Raw genomic sequence first — 24,187 nt, forward strand, 5'->3', positions numbered from 1 at the left:
GTATCAAAAAGGCATCACGACCAAAATTGAATTGAACAATAAAACCTCAAAGTTAAGCAGTTTTTTATAGGGAAAAATGAGGCTCTGTGGTAAAATTAAATGACACTCTGTGTGCATAAGATGTGAATGTGTAGAATAACACAAGAGATGTCAAGAAATAAGCACCTGTGCATGAAAGAGTTTTCATCCCTTTAAAAAAAACACACGACCTGATCACTGATAGTCCATGTTGGTGTTGTTTTCCTCCTCACTAATCAAGGAAAATAAAACCAGCTTTTTGAAAATAGAGTTCGAGCCATCTTTGCACCACGCTGCTTGAGCATGTGGATGGGGGTGAAGGAGAAAATAGGCCCGCATGAGAAGTAATCAACGCAGCCCACTATAGATAGTGACAGCAGGTTAAGAAGGGGAGGGAAAGCTCTGTTTCTATGCCAGAGAAAATGAAAGCAGCTGGGGGTCTACGCTGTGCGCAGTCATATACGCTTGTTATCAAGTGTGTTTTTGTATATGTGTGTGTGTGTGTGTGTGTGTGTGTGAGAGAGAGAGAGAGAGAGAGAGAGAGAGAGAGAGAGAGACAGGACGCAGCAGGAGAGGAATGCAGTCATGGCTGTAAAGTGGGTGTGAAACAGCCATGTTCACTGACCTCCACACTGACCTCCCCACCCCTCCTCTGCTGGTAGTTGATAGTGCCCACAGTGTGTGTGTGTGTGTGTGTGTGTGTGTGTGTGTGTGTGTGTGTGTGTATATGTGTGTGTGTGTAAGAGAGAGAGTGCACCACCGAAAAAATGCTTGAGAAAATTTGTGCGCGCGTGACAACACTTGACACCTGAGTTTGTGTGGCGGTGGTGTGTGCGCGCCCCTCGGTGTGTGTTATGTGTGCTGATAGTTGTAAGTGAATGGTCCAGAGTTCATGATAGTCCACGAGAAGAGGTCAAGAGGATTATCTTAAAATATTAGCTGCCCTCTCACCCCTTCCTCCTCCTTCTGTCTGTCTTTCCTCTGCTTGTTGCTCCTGCCTCCTGTGTGCTTGAAGGCAAACAGCAGCACCTGTTGCACACACACACACACACACACACACACACACACACACACACACGCACACACACACACACACACACACACACACACACACACACACACACACACTGAGTAGGTGTTCAGAACTAACTGCACCTGATATTCTTGACTTTATGAGGATAAAAATATTGATGTAACATTCAAGGTCTTTTTCAGCTGAATTTACCAATCTATTTTTTTTATCTTTCACATTTGCCTTATTGGCTGAAAGACGCATTACAGAAAAAGTAAGAGATAAAGAACGCACTAAGAAATCTTGACTTTCCTCTTTAGAATCACCAGCTTTAGTTTTATGTCTATATCTTTTTATTGTATAATTTTATATTACATAATTTCATTTAAAACTCATTGCTTTGTGTTGGTATGCTGATGCTATTTGCTACTGCAACTACACATTTTTCCACTTCTTAGACTGTAGACTGTAGCTCTACATGACATATGGGCAGAGGAGGAACTTTATCAATAAACTCAGGTCCCTTTTGAAAAAAAGTCACATCTAATTTCTCAAACACAAGTAGGCATATCTAAAAAACAAAACAAAACAAACAAAACAAAACAAAACACAAAAAAACAGACGAACGCAAAACAAACAAACAATAAACATGTGTAAGGATTAATCCACCTAACAGTCCTAAATCTGGAGAACTGTAGATAAATTTTAAACACTCCATAAAGCCACTATAAATCCACCCCAGACGTCATGTACGCTGTATTCCTATGAATACATGTTTCAGTAATTTTCGTTTGGTATTTCCCACCTGAATTTAGGCCTGCTGCTCATTTTCTAAAGCTTCATAAATCCTCCTTATGAGCACTTGTCTGATGTGAGGCGACGACAGACGCAGTTCCCCTGACGCGCTCGAACTTGGATCTGTCCCCGGCTGAGTCAGCTATCCCGCCTGCTCGCCACTGCGGGGCGTCGGGGCGCTGGAGCGGTGCCTTGAACCCCCTCAGTCCGCTTGCCGCAACAGGCTGCCCTGTCGCATCCACCCCCGGAACCCTGCAGTGGCCGTCACCTCTCAGCATTACACCGGCACACAGAGGGTGTGAGGCACCAGCCCCCCCCCTCTGCCTCTCTGTCCTCATGAACCTGTGGGATAGACGTGACCTTTCTGGAGCTGAATAACTCGCAATTCTAAATTAAATATGAACGGAAATGATTTTGGAACTAGCAATATGTGAAAAAATAATGGACAATATAATTGAATTGGTGGAACAGCCCAGTTGCTGCATTCTTCTAAACTCATCATTTGTTTTTAAAAATAGACTATATAATTAATTCGTCCAGCCTATAGCACATAAAGCATAGACTTTCCTGTTATTTAAAAAAAAGTACATTTGAACTGAGTTAAACTGAACTGAGAGTGTAACTCGAGTCCATGGTCGTCTTTGCTCCACAGCGTCCGTTTGCATGTAATTAAATAGCGTCGTGCGCACTTATCGGTCGCATCTAACAGAGTATCTAAAAGCGGTCCCTGTCCTACGGTGGCCCTGAAGTGCAAAACGCAAACGCAAAAGAGAAAACACGAACGCAAAAAAGAAAACACAAACGCAAAAGAGAAAACACGAACACAAATGAGAAAACACGAACGCAAAAGAGGAAACACGAACGCAAAAAAGAAAACACAAACGCAAAAGAGAAAACACGAACACAAATGAGAAAACACGAACGCAAAAAAGAAAACAAAAACGCAAAAAAGAAAACACAAACGCAAAAGAGGAAACACGAACGCAAAAGAGAAAACACGAACGCAAAAGAGAAAACACGAACGCAAATGAGGAAACACGAACGCAAAAGAGGAAACACGAACGCAAAAGAGGAAACACGAACACAAAAGAGGAAACACGAACGCAAAAGAGGAAACACGAACGCAAATGAGAAAACACAACAACATTAACTCTAACGGAAGAGGTAGGTACCTTCGGGTGGCATGACTTGACGCTGATTGGACGACGTCTCCTGAACAATCCAGCTTCCTTTAAACGACTCTTCAGTGTACGCAAACTTATTTTAATGTTGTGAAAAGTTGACAGCATATCTAGTATGACGTCATATGTATGCCCGGCATCAAAGTACTCTTTGATAATACCAACTAAGTCTGAATCACCAATCGCGCTCATGTTTTGAAACCGATGCGTTGAGGTAGGTTTACTTCCTGGTAAAGAGACGGGCAGTGACGTCGTCCAATCAGCGTCAAGTCATGCCACCCGAAGGTACCTACCTCTTCCGTTAGAGTTAATGTTGTTGTGTTTTCTCATTTGCGTTCGTGTTTTCTTTTTTGCGTTCGTGTTTTCTCATTTGCGTTCGTGTTTTCTCTTTTGCGTTCGTGTTTTCTCATTTGTGTTCGTGTTTTCTCTTTTGCGTTTGTGTTTTCTTTTTTGCGTTCGTGTTTTCTCTTTTGCGTTTGCGTTTTGCACTTCAGGGCCACCGTACTGTCCTGTGCACCTCTCTCCCCCCGTCCCCTTCCAGCTCTACCTCTCCGTAATTGAATTAGCTCGGTTTTAGGCGGGGGAGGGGCTTGGCTTTGTTCGAGTGACGCCCATTCAAATAATTTCAAACCAATGGGACTATCCCCCGCTCCGCCGTAACCAAACCCACTCTCTCAGTCGGCGTCTGGAGCTGCCTGCCTTTGCCCTCACCTTCCTGCGCGTCCCGGCATTTGAAACCCAAACACAAGGAAAGGGGAAGACTACACGGCATGCACATGGGAGAACGAAAGATTTTTTTCCTTCCTGCACGTCGCACGATGGCTTATATATGAGGAGGACACTTTGGGATGCGGACATAAACGAGCGTCTCCGAGGAGTGAAGCGCATGAGAAAACACAACGCTGTCCGTCCTCTCTCCGACACCGAGAAGGACTCCTCCCCACCTCATCCGTGACACCGCCGGTAAATCGCAGAGAAAGGATAACAGTCTTTTTTTCACGCTGGAGACGAAAGACCGAGTCTGACATTACAATTCATCTGCCAGCGACTGACTGACTGTATGGCTTTAAAAAGTTGCCTGGAGAACATGGACATCTGACGTGCGCCACACGGCGTCATTGGACACATTGAGCCTCTCTCTCTCCTTTCCCCATCACATCTTGGACTGACTAATCCCCTGCGCTTTGGGTTTGGAGTAAGAAGGAGTGTTCAGCAGTTGTCATTTGCCCTGACACTGGCTGCATCCAGTAGCTCCCTGCATAAGGGCAACATTATCACACCACTGAAGACACTGCCTGTTGTGCTGCGCATTTGTGTGTGCGTGCTGATCTGTTTGTGCATTAGTGGGAGAAACATTTTGTCAGCCCTCCACGGATTTTGTCCGAGCTGACAGCCTTCATGAAATAAAGCCTCTGATTCATCTGGAGCCACCTGCATCAGAGAGAAAACACCGTGACGCGTTGGTTTTGTAACTTTAAATTCCCGTCAGCCTGAACAAGTGTCATCTCAAGTGTGCCCTCGAATGGTCACGTTTTCGCCATTCCCTTCGTGCTCTCTATGTTGTGCGCGTTTGTATTTGTTCGGCATTCCAGAACTGCGCAAGAAACACACGGCCACATGTGAATGAGACTCGTCACCTGTCCCGGTTGAAGCGCCCGTACAACTCGACTGACTGACCCAACACTGAAGAGGAATACGTGCCGAAGTTTCGCTGTAGTGATGCTGCAAATGGAAATGGTCCTCTTCATCTGCCTGGTGCTGTTGATGTGTGTATTTAGCCAGGAGCCCAGTTCCAAAGTGGTGGCCGACCGCTACGCCGTCTTCTGGAACCGGACCAACGCCAAGTGAGTAGCCCCACACCGGGCACCTTTGCCGCGAAGGGTCGGCTATGTTCCGTCTCCTCGCATCTGCATGAACCGCGGGGTTCGCAGGTTTGCTGGACCACATCGGTGTTTATTCTCCGCAGTGAGGGCATCATGCCAGTAGCTGTAGGTACAGGCTGTAGCTGAGGATAGGAACAGGAGTGTAAAAGGCTACTGTGTCTTATTTCCAATCCGTGGCTGCTCATAAACAGCGCGTCACCCGAGGAAACTGTAGATAAAAACCGTGCGTAATAGGCCTGGACAGAACATTCATCGCCTGGTGTTGCATCGCTTCACCCGCTGTCAGTGTTGTTCAGATAAGGGAATTCACCGTTTCATTGTGAGTTATTCAGCTGTATGTGCAGGGTCAGAGCTGCAAGAGGCTGTAAAACCTGGAGCATTATGTTGTGTTGCTCCTCTGTCCGACGGACGCAGGCTGGGTGTTTGCACGACCCCAGTGGACCTATTAACACCAGTATCTAACTCCCAACTAAGCTAAACAGCAGAAAATGAGGACAAAGTCCTTTAAATTTGTTCATTCAGTTACTCAGTTCAGTCTGCGTTCATTGTCTTGTTTCGGAAAACTTAAGTTGGAGGCACACGTACAGGCCAACAGCTCCTCAGACCTGTGCAGAGAGTAGGACTGCTGCTGTATGTGGTTCTGTGTTCAGGGTATTTACTGTGAGGCTTCATCACTAACTAGCGATACTGAATGTAGGCAGTGAGAGCGTAATGTATCAGTCAATATTAAACAGCTCCTTCACGAAATGCAGTACAGTTGCCATAATGGAATTCATGGCCATACAACGGTCTCAGCACATCTAGAAGTACATTAAGGAGTGCTTCATGAATATTATAAAGGCACCATGGCAGACAAATTACCTAAATTGACAAACTCATTTGTGAATAACAAAGACACCAGTGTACTAGAATGGTGATTTTTTAAAAATTATTATTACATTAGAGTTTGTTCGTGTTCATTACTGTTAATCTCAGAAATAGTTCTTCAGTTGCTTTTTACGTGAAGAAACGTGTCTGAGAAGTTGGACAAAATTCGATTCAGGTTTTTTGTGCAGGGTTTTTTGAGTGAAGCACTTTACTGCAAAGTCTTTTTTTTAATCCAATGAAATCTGTTCAGGATGTTTTTTAAGATTTCAGAGAGAAAATAATAGATTTACTTCCTAGAATTAAGCCCTAAATAATGCAAATAAATTCTGGAAAATGTAGCCCACAGAAGCGTAATCGTATAAAACTGTGAAAGAGTTTTTATTGCACTTAGTGTAGTGATGGCTGTGCAGTATGAAACTTCCCCATTTTGAACTTTTGAAAACTCTCGCTCTGTGTAACTGTGCAGCTTCCTCATTCGCTAAACTTCACATATTCTTTTTCTCTATTTTTGCCTGATTTTTTTGCATATCCATGGCTGCTCATGCATAAGTTCAGAGGCACAACTCACGTCCTGACCTAATGCCTCAAAATTAAAATATTCAATCACTTAATTCAAATATTGTCAAATATTTTAGAATTAAAAAGTGAATTTCCTTCATTTGCATCAATAGAAGGACATGTGTGTGTTTAACGTAAGACTCAGCTCTGTGAGTAGTGAACTGAGGATTTTATGTTGACTGGGCCACACCAGAGAGCGCCTGCAACGTTAAAATAAGAGTTCCTCAGATGTGCTGCAATCCTTGTCAAACCCCTCCTGCTCGGACAACCTCAGCGTTCAGCGTACGTGTTTGTCGAGACAGCGTTTCCCACTAAAGGTCCCTCGTGGAGTTAGACTGTGCAGCCTTGTCCCGGTCTTATTAAGTCTAAACACTGCTGGTGGAGTTTACAGAGATCTTTCACTCAACTGCCAACGGCACTTAGTATTTGTTGAATAAAATCCTCAGCCTACCCTCCAAGTGCACACAAAGCCATTAATAGCACGCGCTGAATTTGTTGCACAACTATTTATATTCAGTTTGAAGTTTTGGAAAACATGATTTATTGCTTGAAGCAATTAGTGGTCAGGAGCACAAACGGAGGGCTGACTGTAAGCCCTCTCCTGAAGTCGGGGCCAGTCTAGCGGGGTGCGTAGATTCTCGGCCTGATATACCGTAGACCGTGACTGTTGTGGTCTAGGTCTCTACCCCGGCTGTTTATTTATGGGCCGCTTTCTTCAATGGAGGCAAACACAATTTTGAGTTGAATTTTGATTCCTGCCGTTGATAGACGTGCTTTCATTAGACACTACATTTTCTTTTTCAACAAAAAAGTTTTGACTTGTCTGGCTGCTCTGTTAACTTGATATCTTCCAGATGTGCTGACAAGTTTTCTCAGTTTCAGCAGAGAAAAAAAAAGCGTTGTTAGAGGAAAAAATATGAGTAAAGCTACTGTTAATCTCAGATCTGACACAGTGACACTGAAAGAGAAAACAAGAACTCTGTGATCCACTAGGCTGTATGCATGTTGTGCCTTTTTCTCTCTTTGGGTCCCTTGTAAAATCAGAGGAATAGATAGCCTCCCGAGCCTCATCCGTTTCTGAAGCTCTGACTTGCCTGAGGAAAGGAAACAGGTTTTTCACGGAGACTGTAATGCTGCTAACACCAGTCACTCCGTTCTACTTAGTCTAAATAGAGTTTGTTTGACTCTCACCCCTGCAGGGCTGAGGCAGCAAGCCAGAAAGGTAACGTAACAGCAGAGAGGAGACGGAGACAGGCAGAGATGGCAAACTTGTCTTGCTGATGACTCAGTTAATAAATATTGAGTCCCTTTCTTCATGCATTACTGTCGAAAGCTGGTGTGGCACTGTAAAGCAACTTGCCTGCGTCTGCCTTTGTTCTGAGGCTTCACAGTCACACCGAAAGTACGGCTGCTCCAAGAATTTACTGTGTGAACGCCCCGTGCTCACAAACAGGCGCATTTGAGCCAAAGTGACACGTTACTTTATGCTTGCAATAAATTAAAGCAAATCGTCTAATTTGTCACGAATAGTGTCAGCAGGCAACTTAAAGGATAATTTCGACGTTTTTTGCTTCCAGTTTGACTCCCTTTACATTCTTTCTTGTTGTCTGAACCCACTCGTTCTGGGCTCCTTTTACTACCATTCATTCCTGCACCGTATGTGACTGCACTTTCCACAGACTTGAAAATTGCCCTCGCCACGTAATCCATCACACTAAAGCTGTAGTTTGAGTTTGGTTTTGTCACAAAATCTGTTTTGCTTTTAATTTGTGCCCAAGTTGGATCAGCATGTGCAATCCGTTATGCTCTGCTTACTGACTTAATCACCTGAAATGCACAGAAAAAGCTGTTAAACTAAAACTGTTTTACCTATAAACTTCGTCAAACGTGTTTCCTTTTTTTCCGCTGTAGTTAATATGAACTTTAAAACTAAGAATTTTTGTTTTAAAAGTGACCAAAAAATATTCAATTATCTCATCACATGTCAAATTTGTTGTAAAATGATTGGTGAAAGTGGACCTAAATAAGAAAAAGGGCTGGAAAATCAAGGAGTCACCTCTACGGTTGTTTGAGTCACTGGTAGACAAAACACGCTGGTGTAGACACTTTAGCAGCTTAGACCGGCAGCAGTATTGAATGGGCAGTCTCAGATAAGGACTTTTTGTGTTTTTGCAGTGGAACTTTTTGTCTGCAAAAATGTTTTTGCAGGTTAGAACTTCTTCTGTTTGGTTTTCCAGCACTCAGAATTATAAGAAATTGGTAGATTAGTGTGGAATTTTCTGTTGGCGTAGTGTATCGTGATTAGTGTTAGCGGTGCCACAGTCGTCTTCTGCTGGGTGTTTGTGTTGTTGGTGTCTGGGGAAGGGGCTGAGGGGATTTCCATGCTGTTTTCCTGGCTTCAGTCCACCGTTGTGTATCACAACTCCAGCAGGAGGCCAGAAAATTGCTGTTTTATTTTCCTGAGTATCTTTTTTGTTTGTCTCTCTGTCTCTCTTGAACTCCTGCACACTTTCTGTTTTAGTTCTGTGTTGAGATGTTCTCCCAGCTTTTCTCATGGTGCCTTAATTTACACATTCAGCACTTTGCCCATCAGAAAGTGTTGTTTAGAGAATCTTGAAGTCTCTCCTCACTGAGTCCCTACAGCTTCAGATAGCTTAGAACACGGGGACATTTCTCTCAGTGGACTTGACCCTCTGCTATCGCGCTGACCGTCTTTGCTTGTGAGTATTTATTCTAATGAGGGGACAGACAGTGGCTCTAATGATGTCTCAGCTGTAATGCCGAAGAGACGGCCCTTTCCTTCCTTCCCTTCTCCCCCCTCTGCCCTCTCTTCTTCCCCGTATCCCTCTTTGCCTTCCTCCTGCGTCGCCTCTCGGCGCTCTGCCTCTCCCCGTCTCTCTCTCCCTCCCTCCCTCTCCCTCTCTCTCTCTGTGTCTCTCCTCGCAGGGCACAGAAAATGAATGAATACAATTAGATATTTCGGGAGTCCCTCCACGGTTGATGGTGGAGAAAGACGCGCAGAGGTCAGGCACACTCTGAGAGGAGCTCAGGGAGAGGTCACACACATACGGCGAGGAATAACGAAGCAGAAAGTTGGCCTGTGAATGACAAACTAGTAACTAGAACTCTCCTTGAAGTGCAGGGTGTTATTAACATAAACAGTTTGATGCGGTTGTGGTCATGCAAATTGCTCAAGGTGATTTGTATTTTGCTGCATAATTTGTAGCTGAGCAAACAGCCTGGAAAGCATTTTTCTAACGTGCTGCTTTCTGTTGTAGTTCTACATTTTTCTTCTCACAGTGTAATGTAGCTGGAGGCCTGCGCACAGGAGCTGTGTCGCCGGTGTCAAAGACAACTTTCTTTTGTTGCCGTCTCGTCTGGCTCGTCTTTGTCTGCGCATGTTTTTGTGTTTGAGAGTCCATGCGTGCGTGTGCGTGTGCACGCGGAGTGCTAAATGAGCCATGGGGTCATATAGGCCATGTTTCCTCTCCTTCACACTCACAGATACCAGAATAATTACATCTCTCTCCCTTGGACTTCTCATTACCTGTCACAGACCAGTGGAACATGAAAAAACGTCTCGTCGCTCTGTGTTTGTATGCATGTGTGCAAATGCTGACTGTACACTGACAAAGGCATGCACGCATGGAGGTGGGAAGTCAGCCCATACACCCATCTGCCTCTAACAGATGTGAAAATGACACATTACAATATGAACATATATTTAGAACTCAAAATCTGAAAACCTGTAATTTTTAAAAATCAAGTTTATATTGCCTTTGACTGCTAAAGTGGGTGGATTTTGACCCCATGCTAATCTCTCCTGTCCCGGAGCTGTGTTTTACTCTCTCCACTGCTCTCTCTCACTGTCTGAGGGCTGATTAGTTCTCATTAATGACCCCTTGCTCTGTCATTCTTTTGCGCCTGTGGCATTGGCAGGCAGAAGCACCGACCGGGCTGCAGGGACAGCGAGTGTAGGAGACACAAAGAGAGCGAGGCGGAGGATGCAGAAAAATAAACACGGGACCTGATGGAAAAGCAGCAAAACTGTAATGATGGTTTTGTGCCGTGTAATGCTTCTATTAGGTTTAAATGGCACTCTGTGTTTTCTCACCAGACCTGTAAATGCACTTTCCATTTAAATTAGATTTTTTTTTCTATTAACTAGAAAATGAGCCCAGCAGGCAGTAGTCAATGCTTAGTCAATGTGCTTGGCAGAGCAGCTGTTCTTCAGCGCGCGGTGGAAGAGGGGGAGGACTCTTGGCCGTGACCCTTGTGGACTTGCTATGCGGCGGACAGAAGCAGCCCTGTCGCCGGGGGTGCCTGGTGGTCAGGCTGTAGTCTTGGATATGCTGATCTTAGTGAAGTGAAGGCAGCCTACAACTGGATAGAAAAAGACATTCCCATTTATTTATTTATTTTTGATATATTTCTACATATAGATTTTTTTTATCTGAGTGTTATAGGTTTATTTAGAATTATTATTTAATTACGTAAAAATAATACATTTTGCTCCTCAAAAGTGGTAGATTATTAGCGTATAGGCTTGTAGATAAATGCATTCAAACTGCGCCTCCTTTTGAACAATTGATGGTGAGTTTTGACCTTCATTTTGGTGATGTTTTACCTGAACACAATATAAGCTAATGATTAGATAAATGTGACTCAGCCCGACCAAGGTTACCAGTGTTGATTTGGTGCTACGAGCCTGAAGAAGCACCTTCAGTTTAAATGTTAGGTTATCCACCAAAGAGCGGACGCGATCTCTTATTATTACACTGACAGACATGGACAGTATTGAATGGCAGCTTCAGTTCACTTGCACATGTTTCCCTCCCTTGCCTGGGGAACCAGATTTTAATGTCCAGGTTTTTGTTTTCAGAGTAATCACTCCAAGGTCAGATGGAGTGCTGAAACATTGCTATCAGCGGAGCGATCTGTCTTTTAGCCCTCATTCAACCCGTGGCTTTCAGGGGAACTCTCGGTATAGCTCTACTTGGAAACAATAAAGTATTAACCAGCTTATGCAACACCCACATGTGTAAAGCTCGATGCGAGACTTCTATTCTGTGATGAGAACGGTAAAAATGATGTTTCCCTTTTTGCTAGTTGGTTGCCTTTCCACTCGATTGTTTGTTTATTCAGGGGCTAATTTTTTCTCTATCCCTGCTCTCACTGTCTCAGTTTCACTCACAATTTCAAAGTTGTGGAAAGTTCCCCCCCCCTCCCCAACTGTTTCTTTATTTTTCCTAAAGTTAGTTTGTGCCACCCCAGAAGAACTGTGGGAACAGATCTGGTGGTCCAAAGTTGTATTTTTACTGTGAACACCTGAGGAGATTTGCAGTTAATATGAACATAGTCGACAGAAAGAAAAAAAAAAAACAGTTTTCTTCGGGCTCTCGTCTCAGAAAAGCTTATGTTTCATTTTAAGACCCTGAAAAGGAGCGATTAACAGGAATACAGGATTGCTGCAGGTCCGGTAAGGGTCGAAACGCCAGTCCAGGCACCTCGCTATCGTGTATGTAAGTCCTCGTTCGTTGCTGAAAATGGCGCTACCATATCCTCCTTCAGCTCCTCTGTAAGATGGAGGCTTAGAAGCAGCTGTTACAGTAGTAACGCTTGGTTGATCTATCACCCCTGACCAGAAAGGGGCGCTACTGAGAGAGGTCTGATAGCCTCTTGTGCCCTCAGCTCTCAGCCTGAAGCATGTCAAGTGTACAGTTGGAGTGAAAGCTACACACAATTGCTTGATTTGAACCAGCTCTTTCTGGCTGATTTGACCTCGTTAAACCCATTTACTGTAAAAGTCATATTGTATTTACAGGAACTACACCATCATGTAAAGGCCAAAACGACTGACGGGTTTCAAAAATTTTTTTCTCTTTCTGTCACCGGTCACTGTTCAACTGGAAAATATGACGGGAACGATTGAGACTGTTCGGTTTTTGCCAGACACATTTTCCACAGATAATTCCTTTCATGGTAGACTGGCTGTGGACCTTACACTGCCGTTTTCCTTATTTAACTTGGGGGGTTGCGGGGGAGTGAATGGATGTTTTTCTAGCTGGGCAGCAGTGTGGAGAATAGATCCCAGAAGAGAACACATCTCCAGCTTGTGAAGAAAGACCTAATTGACGGGTTGTAGCCAGTTGTAAATGACTCATGAGGTAATTCGTCTTCACAGGCAGACTGAGAAACACACAGAGGGACTTTACAATTGTGTGGTGTGCTTTCCCTTTACGACTGACACAATCTGCTTGGTTTATTTCCAAACTTTCGTTTCCCCAAATATAAATTTTGGACGTCATAAAGTGCTGTTTTGAGCCAGAGGTTGTGTCATCACCTCCTCACCTGTATGCTGCGAGTATCGCTGGGTGGTTCCTCCTGTTTTTGTTTGCCGTTTCTCTGTTTGCGTTGCCACAGTTATGAAAAGGTGAGGCGAATTTGGGTGAAAGGACTAACTGATCCTCTGGCCTTGTTCTGAATGTGATCACCTCTTTTTAAACTTCCCACTGCTGCCACAATGTTCCACTGACATAAATATAAACAAACAAACAATTAAACAATGCCGCTTTCACTTTGTTCAGTGTACCGTTGTGGCGAGACGTGCCAATAATAAGCTAGTTGCATTAGCCTGTTTGAATTGACAGTAGAGAAAAATACTAACAGCCAATGCCCCCCCCCCCCCCCCCAATGCTGGGTCGTGAGACTGAAAGGCCGCCATTGTTCTGCTCTCTCTGTCCACTCCACATAGCCTGGGCTGAAAGTAATGCATGCGCTTTAAACGAAGGGAGAAAAAAAAAAAAAAAGAGAAAAGGGAGGGCAGAGGAGAGGAGTGAGGGAGAATGGTGTGAATGGCGAGGGGAGAGCGAGAGTGCACAGCTGAAGATGTAGTACGCTTTCGGACAGAAAAAGGGAGGAGAGGGGGAGTATAATGCGAGCGCCAGACACGAGGGGAGAGACATGAAGCAGCCAGGGGTGACACAGTGCGCGGAAAAGAAGAGGTGGCAGTTTCTCTCATTTCCAACTGGCCTTATCCATCCTCTGTGTCTCATCTGCCTCCCTCCACACCATCCAGCGCATCAGCCCCCTCCCCGCCTTGTCTGTCCTTGCCAAGGTTTAAAGATGCATGTGGCTTGCTGGCTCCCTGTCTCCCTGGTGGTGCCCGTGGCTGGTCGGTCGGTCGGTGGCGGTTCTCCCGGGGACGGACTCTGGGTCCTCACCCTGAGGAGGTGTCGTCTTTGCGGTCCGGGTTTGGTGACAGTGGGGCTATTTTCTACAGAGGCAGGATTAAGCCTGCTCAGGTTTAGCTGCCTGCTTTGTTTCCTCTGACACTGAAGACTCCCACACACAGGGCTGTGTTTACTTGGGGGTTGGTGCTGTGGTACTAAGTTGCATCTTGCTCTTAACTACTGTGACACACTGCAAACTGTGCCCTTGAATGTGCGTTTTCCACTGAAATGCGTGTATCACAGTCGAAATGCCAGGGCGTGTGTAATGTGGAGGCTTAATGGAGGGTTTCATTCCAAAATGCTACGTATCTGCTGCGGAGACGCGTTGGTACAATAAGAAGGAGCTGTTCTTGTCCTCAGAAGTAGATTTACTTTGCAAACGAAGGTCATGAAATGATGCGCTCCTTTCAGTGTGATGAATAATGTGGATAATTATGCACGATTGTAATTCAAATGGTGGATATCTCATTCTGCAAAAGATCTCTTTGTATTTGTCTTCGACTCAGCTTGTCTCTCCAGCTGCATCAGTGTGAAGGCTTGGGCTCTAATGAGGCTAAGTGGGATTTTGACCAAAAATCAAATGGAGAAATGAAGATAATTTTCAGATCTATCGTACTGTATATTAAAAAAAAGTACAATTTAAAATCAATTAAACTGAACTTCCAGTGACGTTGTCATGAGAGGATCTTTTTTCAGATCTACCCTCCTGACTCCAAGCCTTTTATTAAGCAACAGATGCTCGTCTGATCTGAGCCGTAAGAAGAGTCTGGAATCAAACAGATAGTAAATCACGTTTAAAAATGTATAACACACAACTGAATCCGACGTCCGCGTTTGAGTCTGGGTTTGATGTTGAGGGTATACGCGTCCACGTGTTTGCTGGCAAGTTGTGTGCAAATACACGTGTGTAGTCCCTTGTGCACACGCGTAAGTGTGCGTGTGTGTGCGCGGTTATCCTGAGCCGACCTCTGCATCAAGGCCCGCTTTAATGAAGCAGCAGAAACACACACCCTTTACTATAGCAGAGCACAGCACTATTCTTGACCCAATTCTCTGAGCCTGCTCCTCTGAGAGCTGCTTGATAGTTTTCACATTTTGTGAAGTTGCATTGTGTGTGGGTGTGCGTGTGCATGTCGGTCTTTGTTTATGTACGGTGGTTGGTATTCCTGTGTGAAACTGTACTGAGTACGTTTTTTTTTTTTTTCTCCCCCTGAAGGGAAAACGATTGATCCCCGGAATGTGTGATAAATCCCATCTTCACCCTCTTCTCTCATCTGAGCCCAGCTTTGACTGGTCTGGCTTACTCCGAACATTATCCCACATAACCAAATATGACACCCCAAAGAACATAGGCCGACAAACACACACAGACACACACATACACACACCACTCTAGTTTGGAAAGGCAGTTCATTATTTCTTTAGTGAGGTTCAAGTTGCAGGAGATGTGGTATTTATTCTGCTTGTTTATTTTCTTCCTCTAAATCGGCGAGCAGCGAGCCTTAGAGTGCAGCAGCCTTTGAACCGCGGCCTATCCCATGACTGCAGCCCTGGGTATTAACCCAGAGCCACTGAGAGGCTTAAAAAGCCATCAGCTCATTGTCCGGAGACACAACCCCCCCCCCCTTCCTCCAAAATCCCTCCCATCCTTCTCTTCTCTTTTCTTCCTTCCCTCCTTTCTTAAGAAAGCCTTGAGCTGGCCTCTGCTGGCATTCATATTAATCAGTTTTAAGGGTCTAATGAGATAAGTGAGACTTAAGGGGAGTCCCCAAAGTGGCCTAAGCCCTCCAGATAAACAGAGGTGATGAGCGCTGCCTATGGTTACATCCTAAGGAGTGTGCGTGTTTTCTTTTTCTGGCACAGTCATGCATACAAAAGTGTTTAAAGTCCTTAATCTCACGGTTGAGCTTTGAAAGCCAAAACATCACCTTGAGACAATCATCACCTTGCCTCGTAAATGGGGAAGTGATGATGATGATTTTGGTTTGGCTGGGCTTGTTAAGGGGCTGAGAAGCGAGTGCATCTGTGAATTTGACCGACATCAGGGTTTTTTTTTTTTTCCTCGATGACTCCCTCCTTTGTCCTAATCCCCACACCCAGTTCATGCCCTCTGCTCCTTATCCCGCCAAGTATCCCCGGAATATAGGCCAGTTGGTTTCCTCCCGCTCTTTTGCTCTTTGTGCCATATTGTCCTCTCTTTCTCCGTCCCATCCTCTCTCCTGTCTTCAGGACCACCAGATCTTTAACTGTACTGTCCTTGTACTTAGCTCTGGGGGTCCTGCTGAGGTGGCCCAGCATGCCCACTGTCAGCATTAGGGTCAGTGTTGTGGCTGCAGCACTTGGCTGACAGTCGCCTATGCCCCCCCCCCCTTCTGTTTTTCTTGTCTTTTAATCTTTTTTTTTTCTAAAAAACATGCACTCCCCTAACCCCCTCCCCATTTCTGCTTCAGCTCTCAACTTCAAGACAGACAGACAGAGTGCGTGTGTGTGTGTGTGTGTGTGTGAAATGAAACATGGCGGCCAAACCAAGAAAAATGTGGTACCAGCCAGACACAAAGAGGTAAAGATGGCAGCGATGTTTCTTTCAGTTTTTGATAGTTTTTGTAATTTCATCATTAAAAATTTGGACTAATTAGGCAACAGTGATGGCTGGAAAGATGATAATAACAAGAATAATAATGATAATAATAATAATCTGCCAGTCAGGGATCAGTGAGGACAGGAACAACGAAGACAGACCTTTGTGTAAAAATCACACTGGAAAAGTTAACGCATTTGATTTGATTTATTTTCTTATAGTTATATTTTTTCCCCTCTCATGAAAAACACGTTCCTGCTTAAGGAAAAACCTAAAAGTTTTCCTGCTCATTTGGGCTCTTGTGTAACAGAGGCTGCGGTTGAACGATACAGTAGAAGTGGCGGAGTCGCTGCGAGGGGGACAAGTCCTCGGAGAGTTCAGTTTCACCTGCTGTTCTGCTCCTCAGGGCCGCTGGACTCCGCGACCGGAGACATTCCAGCCAGGATTAGAGCGTGCATGGCAAACGGAAGCACAAATAAGAGGCAGCGAAGGGGCTTTTTTCAGAAGCTACACAGTGTTTGGCCCGGCTGCTTGAAGGTTAATGTGCCTTTGACATTTTTACAACATTTTGGGCGCAATTCACTTTTAGAATTTGTGGTTCCTACAAGCATTTTTCCATTGAAGACACAATTAAAAATTCTTAATCGCGAACACGTTTAAGATTGAAAACAAACTTTTATAACATCAATTTGCACTTTAAATATTATCAGTAAAGTATATAACATTTAACAAAAAAAACTGATTGATTGGTGATTGAAAAATTGAAGTAGCAGCTGCTGTTGAATTGAATTGCAGAGAATTTTTGAAATTGTTTTAGTATATCGTTTTTAATTATAACATTTATACATATGTGTTGACAAAATAACATGTTACGGTAAAATTCAATATAAAAGTGCTGAATTTTATACTTTTCAGCCCTTTTTATTTTTATTTTATTTTTTTTACATTCAATAATTACTCTCTAATTTCAGGGTTATTGTTTCTTCCAATGGGTATTCATTTATACATATTTTTCCCAAGTAAAATTTAATGAAAACTTGAAACTTTCCCCTGTTTAAAAATTGGCTTAGCTGTAGAAAATATAACCGTGCCTCCTCATAATTATTCCATTTTTGGAAAAGCCTGATCATTTTCAGAGATTTCAGTGGTGTGATTTTTTTGTGAGGCACAGAGTTGAAGTAGATTATTAGCCTGTGGGAAAAGAGGTGCATCATATTTCTCGTATTGGATTAGAATGCGTGCTTGGCTTTGGGTGAAGTGATGAAATATTCATTACTGTTTGTGATCTCGAAGAAGAGTAGCACTTGCAAACCTTCGCACGCAATTCATGAAAAATGAAGTCAAGGTAGGCATGTTGAGAGCATGAAGGTGATGGAAGGTTGTCCTCTTGTCTGGTTCGTATGACCTTAACTGAAAAAAATCATGATGGCTGGTACGACTGCACACCTTCCTCTACAGGAATTTGCTTTCTTCGACTTTTTAAAAATATTTTTTCTTGTTTATAACTTATGCGTACTTCCCAGAAGTTGTTTAAATAGGTGAAATAAATAAATGTGAGATGAATTTGTTTGAAGATTCCCAGTTTTCTTGTTAACAGACTGACAGGTGTCAGCCACCGGTGTCAGACTTGTCAATCTTTGTGCGACATCTGGTTCACAGCTGCTTTAATAATGCATTACAGCCACACTTTTTATGTCCTCTGCAGCCCTCCATCCTCTCCATTCTCTGGGATGTAGAGAGCTGTCCTTACATTAAGGCCAGGTCAGGCTGCGTCTGCCGTCGTACATTAGCAGCACAGCCATCCTGCCTGTATCACTGGTAAGAGGAACATGGCACGAAGATGGCTGAATTATTCACACTCATAATCGGCCTTTATGTCCCGCTGCCAAGCCTGGCCCCACTGTTATTCTAGTGCATAATTGATAGTGCTCAGAAGTGGAAAAGTTAGAATAGCAGAAGTAATGCGAAGCGAAAGTGTAGTCAGGCAGCACAAGAAGGGAAGGGGGGATTGGTGGGGTAGTGAGGGGGATAGACGGATGGAGGTGGGCCCCTATAGGAGTTTTTACACTGAGCTTGTGTTAGCCTTTACGGGGCTTAGGCCCAGCTAGCGTGAGGATCGCGTGTGTAGGCCAGCCAGACTGGTCGGAAGGGGGGAGAGGAGAGGGGGATAAGAGGGGGATGAAAGGAGGTGGGAAGGAGAGGAGATGCAGATCCAGGGTAACAAGGCCTGACGCTGAGCCGGCCCAGAATGTGGTCTGGTTCTCCCCCAAAGTTACTCTGGGGCTCCTCCGTGGGCAAATATACTTTTGAAATCCAATTGAATTTGATTCTGGACTGAAAAAGTTTATTTTTGTCTTTTAAATATTTGGGGAGGAGCAATCAAGGCTGCTCTGTTATCTGCACAGTTGATTTGTACTCATGGGTTCGGTTTTCCTTTGGACGTAATCCAGCAGGTTTTTTTCACTACCTGCTTGCTCAGGCAGGTAAGAGAGGCATTGACATCACATTACAACCATGCGATACAATGATCAATAAACAGCAACCTCCAGAGAAGAGCAGTGATTGGCTCTATTCCAGCAGTAAAGAGAGGCCATCTATAGAGAAATTGAGTGAGACGACCTTTGAAAATAAATAATCCTCCTCTGTTGGAAATAGGAAAAATGCTGTCTGTTTCACGTCCTCTTTTCATTAGCCCGTCATTGCATATGTTCATCTTTACCTAATTCCCCAAAGAATTCATTCCTACATCATTTCCTTGAGCTTGATATTTACATGGTTTGATATTTCTGTCAGGATTTTTTCCTCCCCTGCCTCCTCACATCTCCCATCCACTTGTCTCTGTGAGCTCCCTCAGCTGAATGGAACAACCTTCCATGGAAGTTTGAATGTCTCAGGTGAAGGTGTTAACACAGCCCCAGGTGTAGTCTATTTAACACCTCTCTGACCCTTAACAAAGCCTTACTAACTGCTGCCTAGCTCTGCCTTTTGTGTTCCATAACAAAGCCCTTTAGCTTCTAATAACACCACTGCTCTGCCAGTGTCAAGAGAAACCTGAGATAAGGTCCACATCAGAGAGTTGGTGGGAACTGTTTAATCCGCTTCTCGAAACCAAACCAACACACAACAGGCAGGGATCATGTTTGGCAAAGTGGCCCGCTTTGATGGAGGGATCGGATGGTGTGAGTAGGAGGAACGGGGATGACGGAAAATAGAAAGGCGGCTGAATGCCGGTAGTCTTTTACGGAGCTGTGAAAGAGAACATCTGGAGAATAATGCAGGGAGTTGTACACAGTGTGGGCTAATGCTCACTCTCACACACACACACACACACACACACACACACACACACACACACACACACACACACACATACACACATACACGCACACACTAGCAGTATTACATGCTGTTATTTTTATAGTCATTTCATGATTCTGCAGATTAATTCAGCATTTCCTGCTCTAATCTCAACCAAAACTAAATTCTTTGCTAAATTACATCAGTTTTTTGTACATACATGCAAATATATTGACCATGCCTACGAATAAATAAATCAATAAGCAGTGACCAATTCATTTTCACTGAAATTGAAAGAGGTATTTCTTCTCTTTCTCTGAGTCTCTATTTATTTCCTAGAACAAGGACTCATGCACTTTAGTCGCAGTGCCAAACACGTTGTTATCATTTAAATGAAAGCTCCACATCCGAGCTATATATATTTTTTTGTCAACATCACTTTTGCAATATATTAGAAAGTATCTCTCACCAGCGTCACTACAATGTGGCCATAAAGCCGTCGAGTGGAAACATTAGCAGCGATATGTCTCAGAAACTCATAAAACCAATTTACGAGTGCACTTAAGGCCCATACACCTACTGGAGCCATTCTATAAAGATGCAGACAGAGATTGCACCAAACTCCCCCCCAATTACCCACATTTAAAAGTAATAAATGTGGATCGATAAGTGATAGAGGGCCTGTTAATCCTGGACTTACTCAGTTATTTCCAATTGAGACTCTCCTTTTCAAACTAAAATTGCAGCATTTACAAGCTTACCATTGATTCGTTTTATTGTTCTCTTCCTACAGGCCATTGCTGCACTGCACTGTTTTTGCAGTAGTCCTCAGGAACGGATGTTTTTATCTTTTATAGTGTTTAAATTCTTAAGAGACTGGCCTTTATCTTATTAAGAGAGAAATTGCAAGCACCAGAATGCTTTTTATTGCAATTATTCTTTTTATATGCGAATAATTCATTTTTAGATACCACAAATGAGAAAAGAATTTTAATTAAAGGAAACTTCAATAATCAACACTTCAGTATAAAGTAAACAATGCTGCTGCTCTGGTGTGTGGAAACAATAATGGCAGCCTCCTTTGAAATACATTCTTGGTCACCCTGCAGCAGGACATGAGTTGACCAGTATGCCTTGCTGAGCTCATATGCTTATTTACAGTATTTACCGCTTGGCTCAGCGTGCCAGTGCTGGAATGCTATTGGCACTAGCAGGTATGGATTAGACCCCTCTCTGTCTCACTGTGAAGTTAATTGAGGGAATCCTCCTCCCACAGTGGACTGGGGCTGTCTCGGATCTGCATGCAGACTCAGCTTACAAAGCACTACAGTTTCACTTTTAATTTGATTTGACGATTTCTGACTCCAATCTGATGAGACTGCATCCAATAAATCATTTCTCAGTGACCTTTTACAGGCTCCGTCTGGAAAAAAAAAAAGCCCTCCTCGTCACACTCCCAGCCCCCCCATCACCATTAATGTAATGTCATTAATATGATATAATGGCTTATTATGGTGTCACTAATTAGATTGTACAGTAGTTAGCTGCGATATCATCCAATTCTACCATTAATTGCTTCACTAATGATATGCTTTTGCATATTTACATGTAGCTATGCAATTACTCTACATGGCTTTATGTATTGACAGGCAGAAGCAATGCCAAAGAAATTTATTTCTCCCTTTGTAATACTGGATTGGACCCTCATAGTTTTCTAGACCTAGTGTATTATCAAGAAAAAAGTCTCATCAGGAAATGCCAGTGCTAATACCCATAGATGGCATTTAGTTGAAATACCCTAATGGCCGACGGAGGACGAGCTACTGTCTTTTTGATAAATTTGTCTGAACATGTGGTTTTTATGTGCAGCTTTTGCGAAAACAGCCAATTAATTAAATGTCACAGCAAAGCTCAGAATAGCCAGATGTTTATTTGCTCACAGGGCATATTGTCATGTATTAGGATTTTTAAAACAAGGCAGCTGATTTGTGATTGATGTGCTATTATTTGCTTGTCATGGCTTATCATATGGAATTATGCATTAACGCTTCCATTGTTAGGAGTTGTGAAATCTCAGTGGTAATTTCATTTCTTCTCCTTGTGCCCTTGAAAGCCATAGAGAAAACCATTACTTTTGTACATGCCGATCTCCCAGTGGAATTGTATGTTATTCTGTCTGTTGTGCAAATGTTTTACTTCCACATATCTGGACACAGAATAATTCCTCTCCTTCTGGCTTTGTTTTCTCTGTGTCTCTGTTGGTCTTTTAATTGTGAATTTTTCCAGTGTTTTACAGCCTAGTAATGATTTTATAGCAGGCTGTTTTATACCGGTGTCCAAACCTGCAGCCCGGGGAAGATTTAGTGTGTTTCCGCTGTTGGGTAGTGAGCTCTAATTGGAAGGTCAGGGGGACGTGTTTCAGAGTAGCAGGAGATCACCCGCATACTGCAGATTTAAAGGTTATCCAAACCCACCCGCAGACATAAAGATGTAATTTTCCTGTTATTATATTAGCCATCTGGATAGAGAATATTGCATGTCGAACTGATTTAAAAATTGAATTTTAAAATTGGGCCGAAACTTGCTTAAAAGCATCATTTAAATAACTTCATCGAACATATTTGTCCTTCCAAAGAGTTTAGATCCCACTGTACTATCATGCACAAGGGGTATTTTAGCTTAATAGGTACATGTGCTATTTTGAAAAATTTCAACGCAAGTGAAATAGTCCTCTAGGTTGCTTTGACACCGGGAAGATTTTTTCCATCCAGCCATGGCGTCTCTCTTAAGAACAGCTGCCTCTGGTCCTGCATGGCATGCCAGAAGTTAACCACACTGTAGGCTTGGCTGGAAGGCTGAGACGTCTGTGTGCTCCACTCTATGTGTGTGTGAGGGGCTCCGTTTCTGCATTTCGTGCCACATTTCGTGTCTATCGCCAGCCCTTCTCTCACGCTTGCCTGGTCCTGTGTCGTTGATGGGGTTTGGGTGGAGGGTGGAGTGAGGAGGGCGTGGGGAGGAGGAGGGTGGCGGCCGGTAGATAAGTGGTCGATGTCTGGCTTACGCTGTCGATGTAGGCTGGGGTAGGCTGGGTCACGTGGTGGGCCCACAAAAAAAAAAAAAAAAAAAAAAAAAAGATCTCTCTGGGTGATTCTTGGCACGCAATGTTTTGAACTCAGGCACACACACACACACACACACACACAGCTTGTAGACAGACTCCTACTGTACATTCCCACACACACACACACACACACACACACACACACACAGATAAACAGTATTTTTCTGGCTTCCAACCTGATTGAGGTGGGCATGTGTGAGCTGTGTTGCACATTTTGTGCACCTGTCTGTATCCACGTCTATTAGTGTGCTGTGGTGTTTTCTCCCTCTGTGTGTATGCGTGTGCATCCAAGTGTGGCTCAGTGCCTTTCCACCCACTGTTGGTAGCAATACGGTTATTGACAACAGAAGGAAAGGTGAAGGTTCTGCAGACAAAGAGGCAGAATGTGCTGACCAGAGCATCCAGCGACAAAAGGAGTGAAGAGTGTGGGCTGAGGCAAGGGTGCAGTGAAAGTAGATATACCATAAACTGCCTGGCTCAAATGAACCGGCTTGGCTTGCTGACCAGCTCTCCTCTATTTTATTTCTTCCCTTCTTCTCCTCCTCCTCCTCTATCTCTCCTTCCACTATTTCTTTTTCTCTCCTCTTTTTTTCAGAGGGCTGTCTGCCATTAAAGCACAGGGAATTGATTTTCTCATCCTTTCTTTCCCCTCCTTTCTTTTATTTAATACCCCTCTGCCATCGCCTACCCCTTGCAGCCCGAATCAATACAGTATCTGCATGTACACTGGGATAAAATACAAGCACACACTATAACTGTCACAGCAGGGGTCTGCTATTCTTAAGCCAGCATCCTGTTGTTCTTCATCCTTTTGCCTGTTTTCTCTGTCTGTCGCTTACTCTGCCTGTCCCTGTGTCTTTCCTCCACCTCCTCTTCTATTGTGTCCACTCTCTACTCCCACCTTCTTGTTTTTTTTATGCTCTTGAAACGCCTCCTCTCCTTCCCTTTGCTACCTCACCTCTTGAAGCTAAGATGTAATGCAGAAAGGTGAGAAAGTTGAGGGACTTAGAATGCATTTAAAGTGCCCCTCAGCTCCCCTTTGCCTCCTCCACCTCTTTAAGATGGCTTGTAATGAGAGTCTGAATGCATGCATGCATGCGTGTGTGTGTGTGTGTGTGAATGTGTAAGTAATGAGAGTCATATTGGTCTTGGGTGAGTGAGAGCGAAAACGCATTTTTAACCATTGTAACCCCTTATCCTGTGTGCACATGTATGTTGGTGTATGTGCATATCAGTGTGTGCATGTGTGTGTGTGTGCAGGTTATGTGACATATGCAGAGCTGACTCTATCTGCAGTCCTCTCCGCTTTAACCCTCTCTTTGTCCCCATTTGAGCTTCGTCCTGCGAGAAAACAGAGACGGGCGAGCGCATGTAGGCCCAAACACACACGCATCCTTCACAGAGAAAGCAGTCAGGGAGAAGGAGTGACACACAGTCGGAAACACACTGACACCACTTCTCCATCCCTGTCTCTCTACTTGACTGCTTGACTATATTCAGCGATTCTGTGGAGCAGCATTGAGAGCTGCCAGGCCCAGTGTGGAGCTCCCATGCTGGGCTTGCTGTTTCCTCGAGCTCCCCTCTTTGATGACAAATGACCTGCGTCTCCAGATCAGACACTGGGAGCTGCCATGGGGGCGGGGTG

General features: G+C 44.0%; 1 protein-coding gene across 2 annotated transcripts in view; it reads left to right on the forward strand.

The window, feature by feature from the left end:
• The first annotated feature begins 3,674 nt into the window (after nucleotides 1–3,674).
• Nucleotides 3,675–24,187, forward strand: part of efna5b (ephrin-A5b) — a 94,885-nt gene continuing 74,372 nt past the window's right edge. The window contains exon 1 of one of the 2 annotated variants that reach the window (XM_076731365.1): nucleotides 3,675–4,850. In XM_076731365.1, the coding sequence (XP_076587480.1) occupies nucleotides 4,726–4,850 (125 nt within the window). In that variant the 5' untranslated portion in view covers nucleotides 3,675–4,725. The remainder of the gene's footprint in view (nucleotides 4,851–24,187) is intronic. The other variant, XM_076731367.1, reaches the window with a different exon arrangement.

The sequence above is a fragment of the Chaetodon auriga genome, chromosome 5, assembly GCF_051107435.1.
Source record: "Chaetodon auriga isolate fChaAug3 chromosome 5, fChaAug3.hap1, whole genome shotgun sequence".
NCBI lineage: Eukaryota > Metazoa > Chordata > Actinopteri > Chaetodontiformes > Chaetodontidae > Chaetodon > Chaetodon auriga.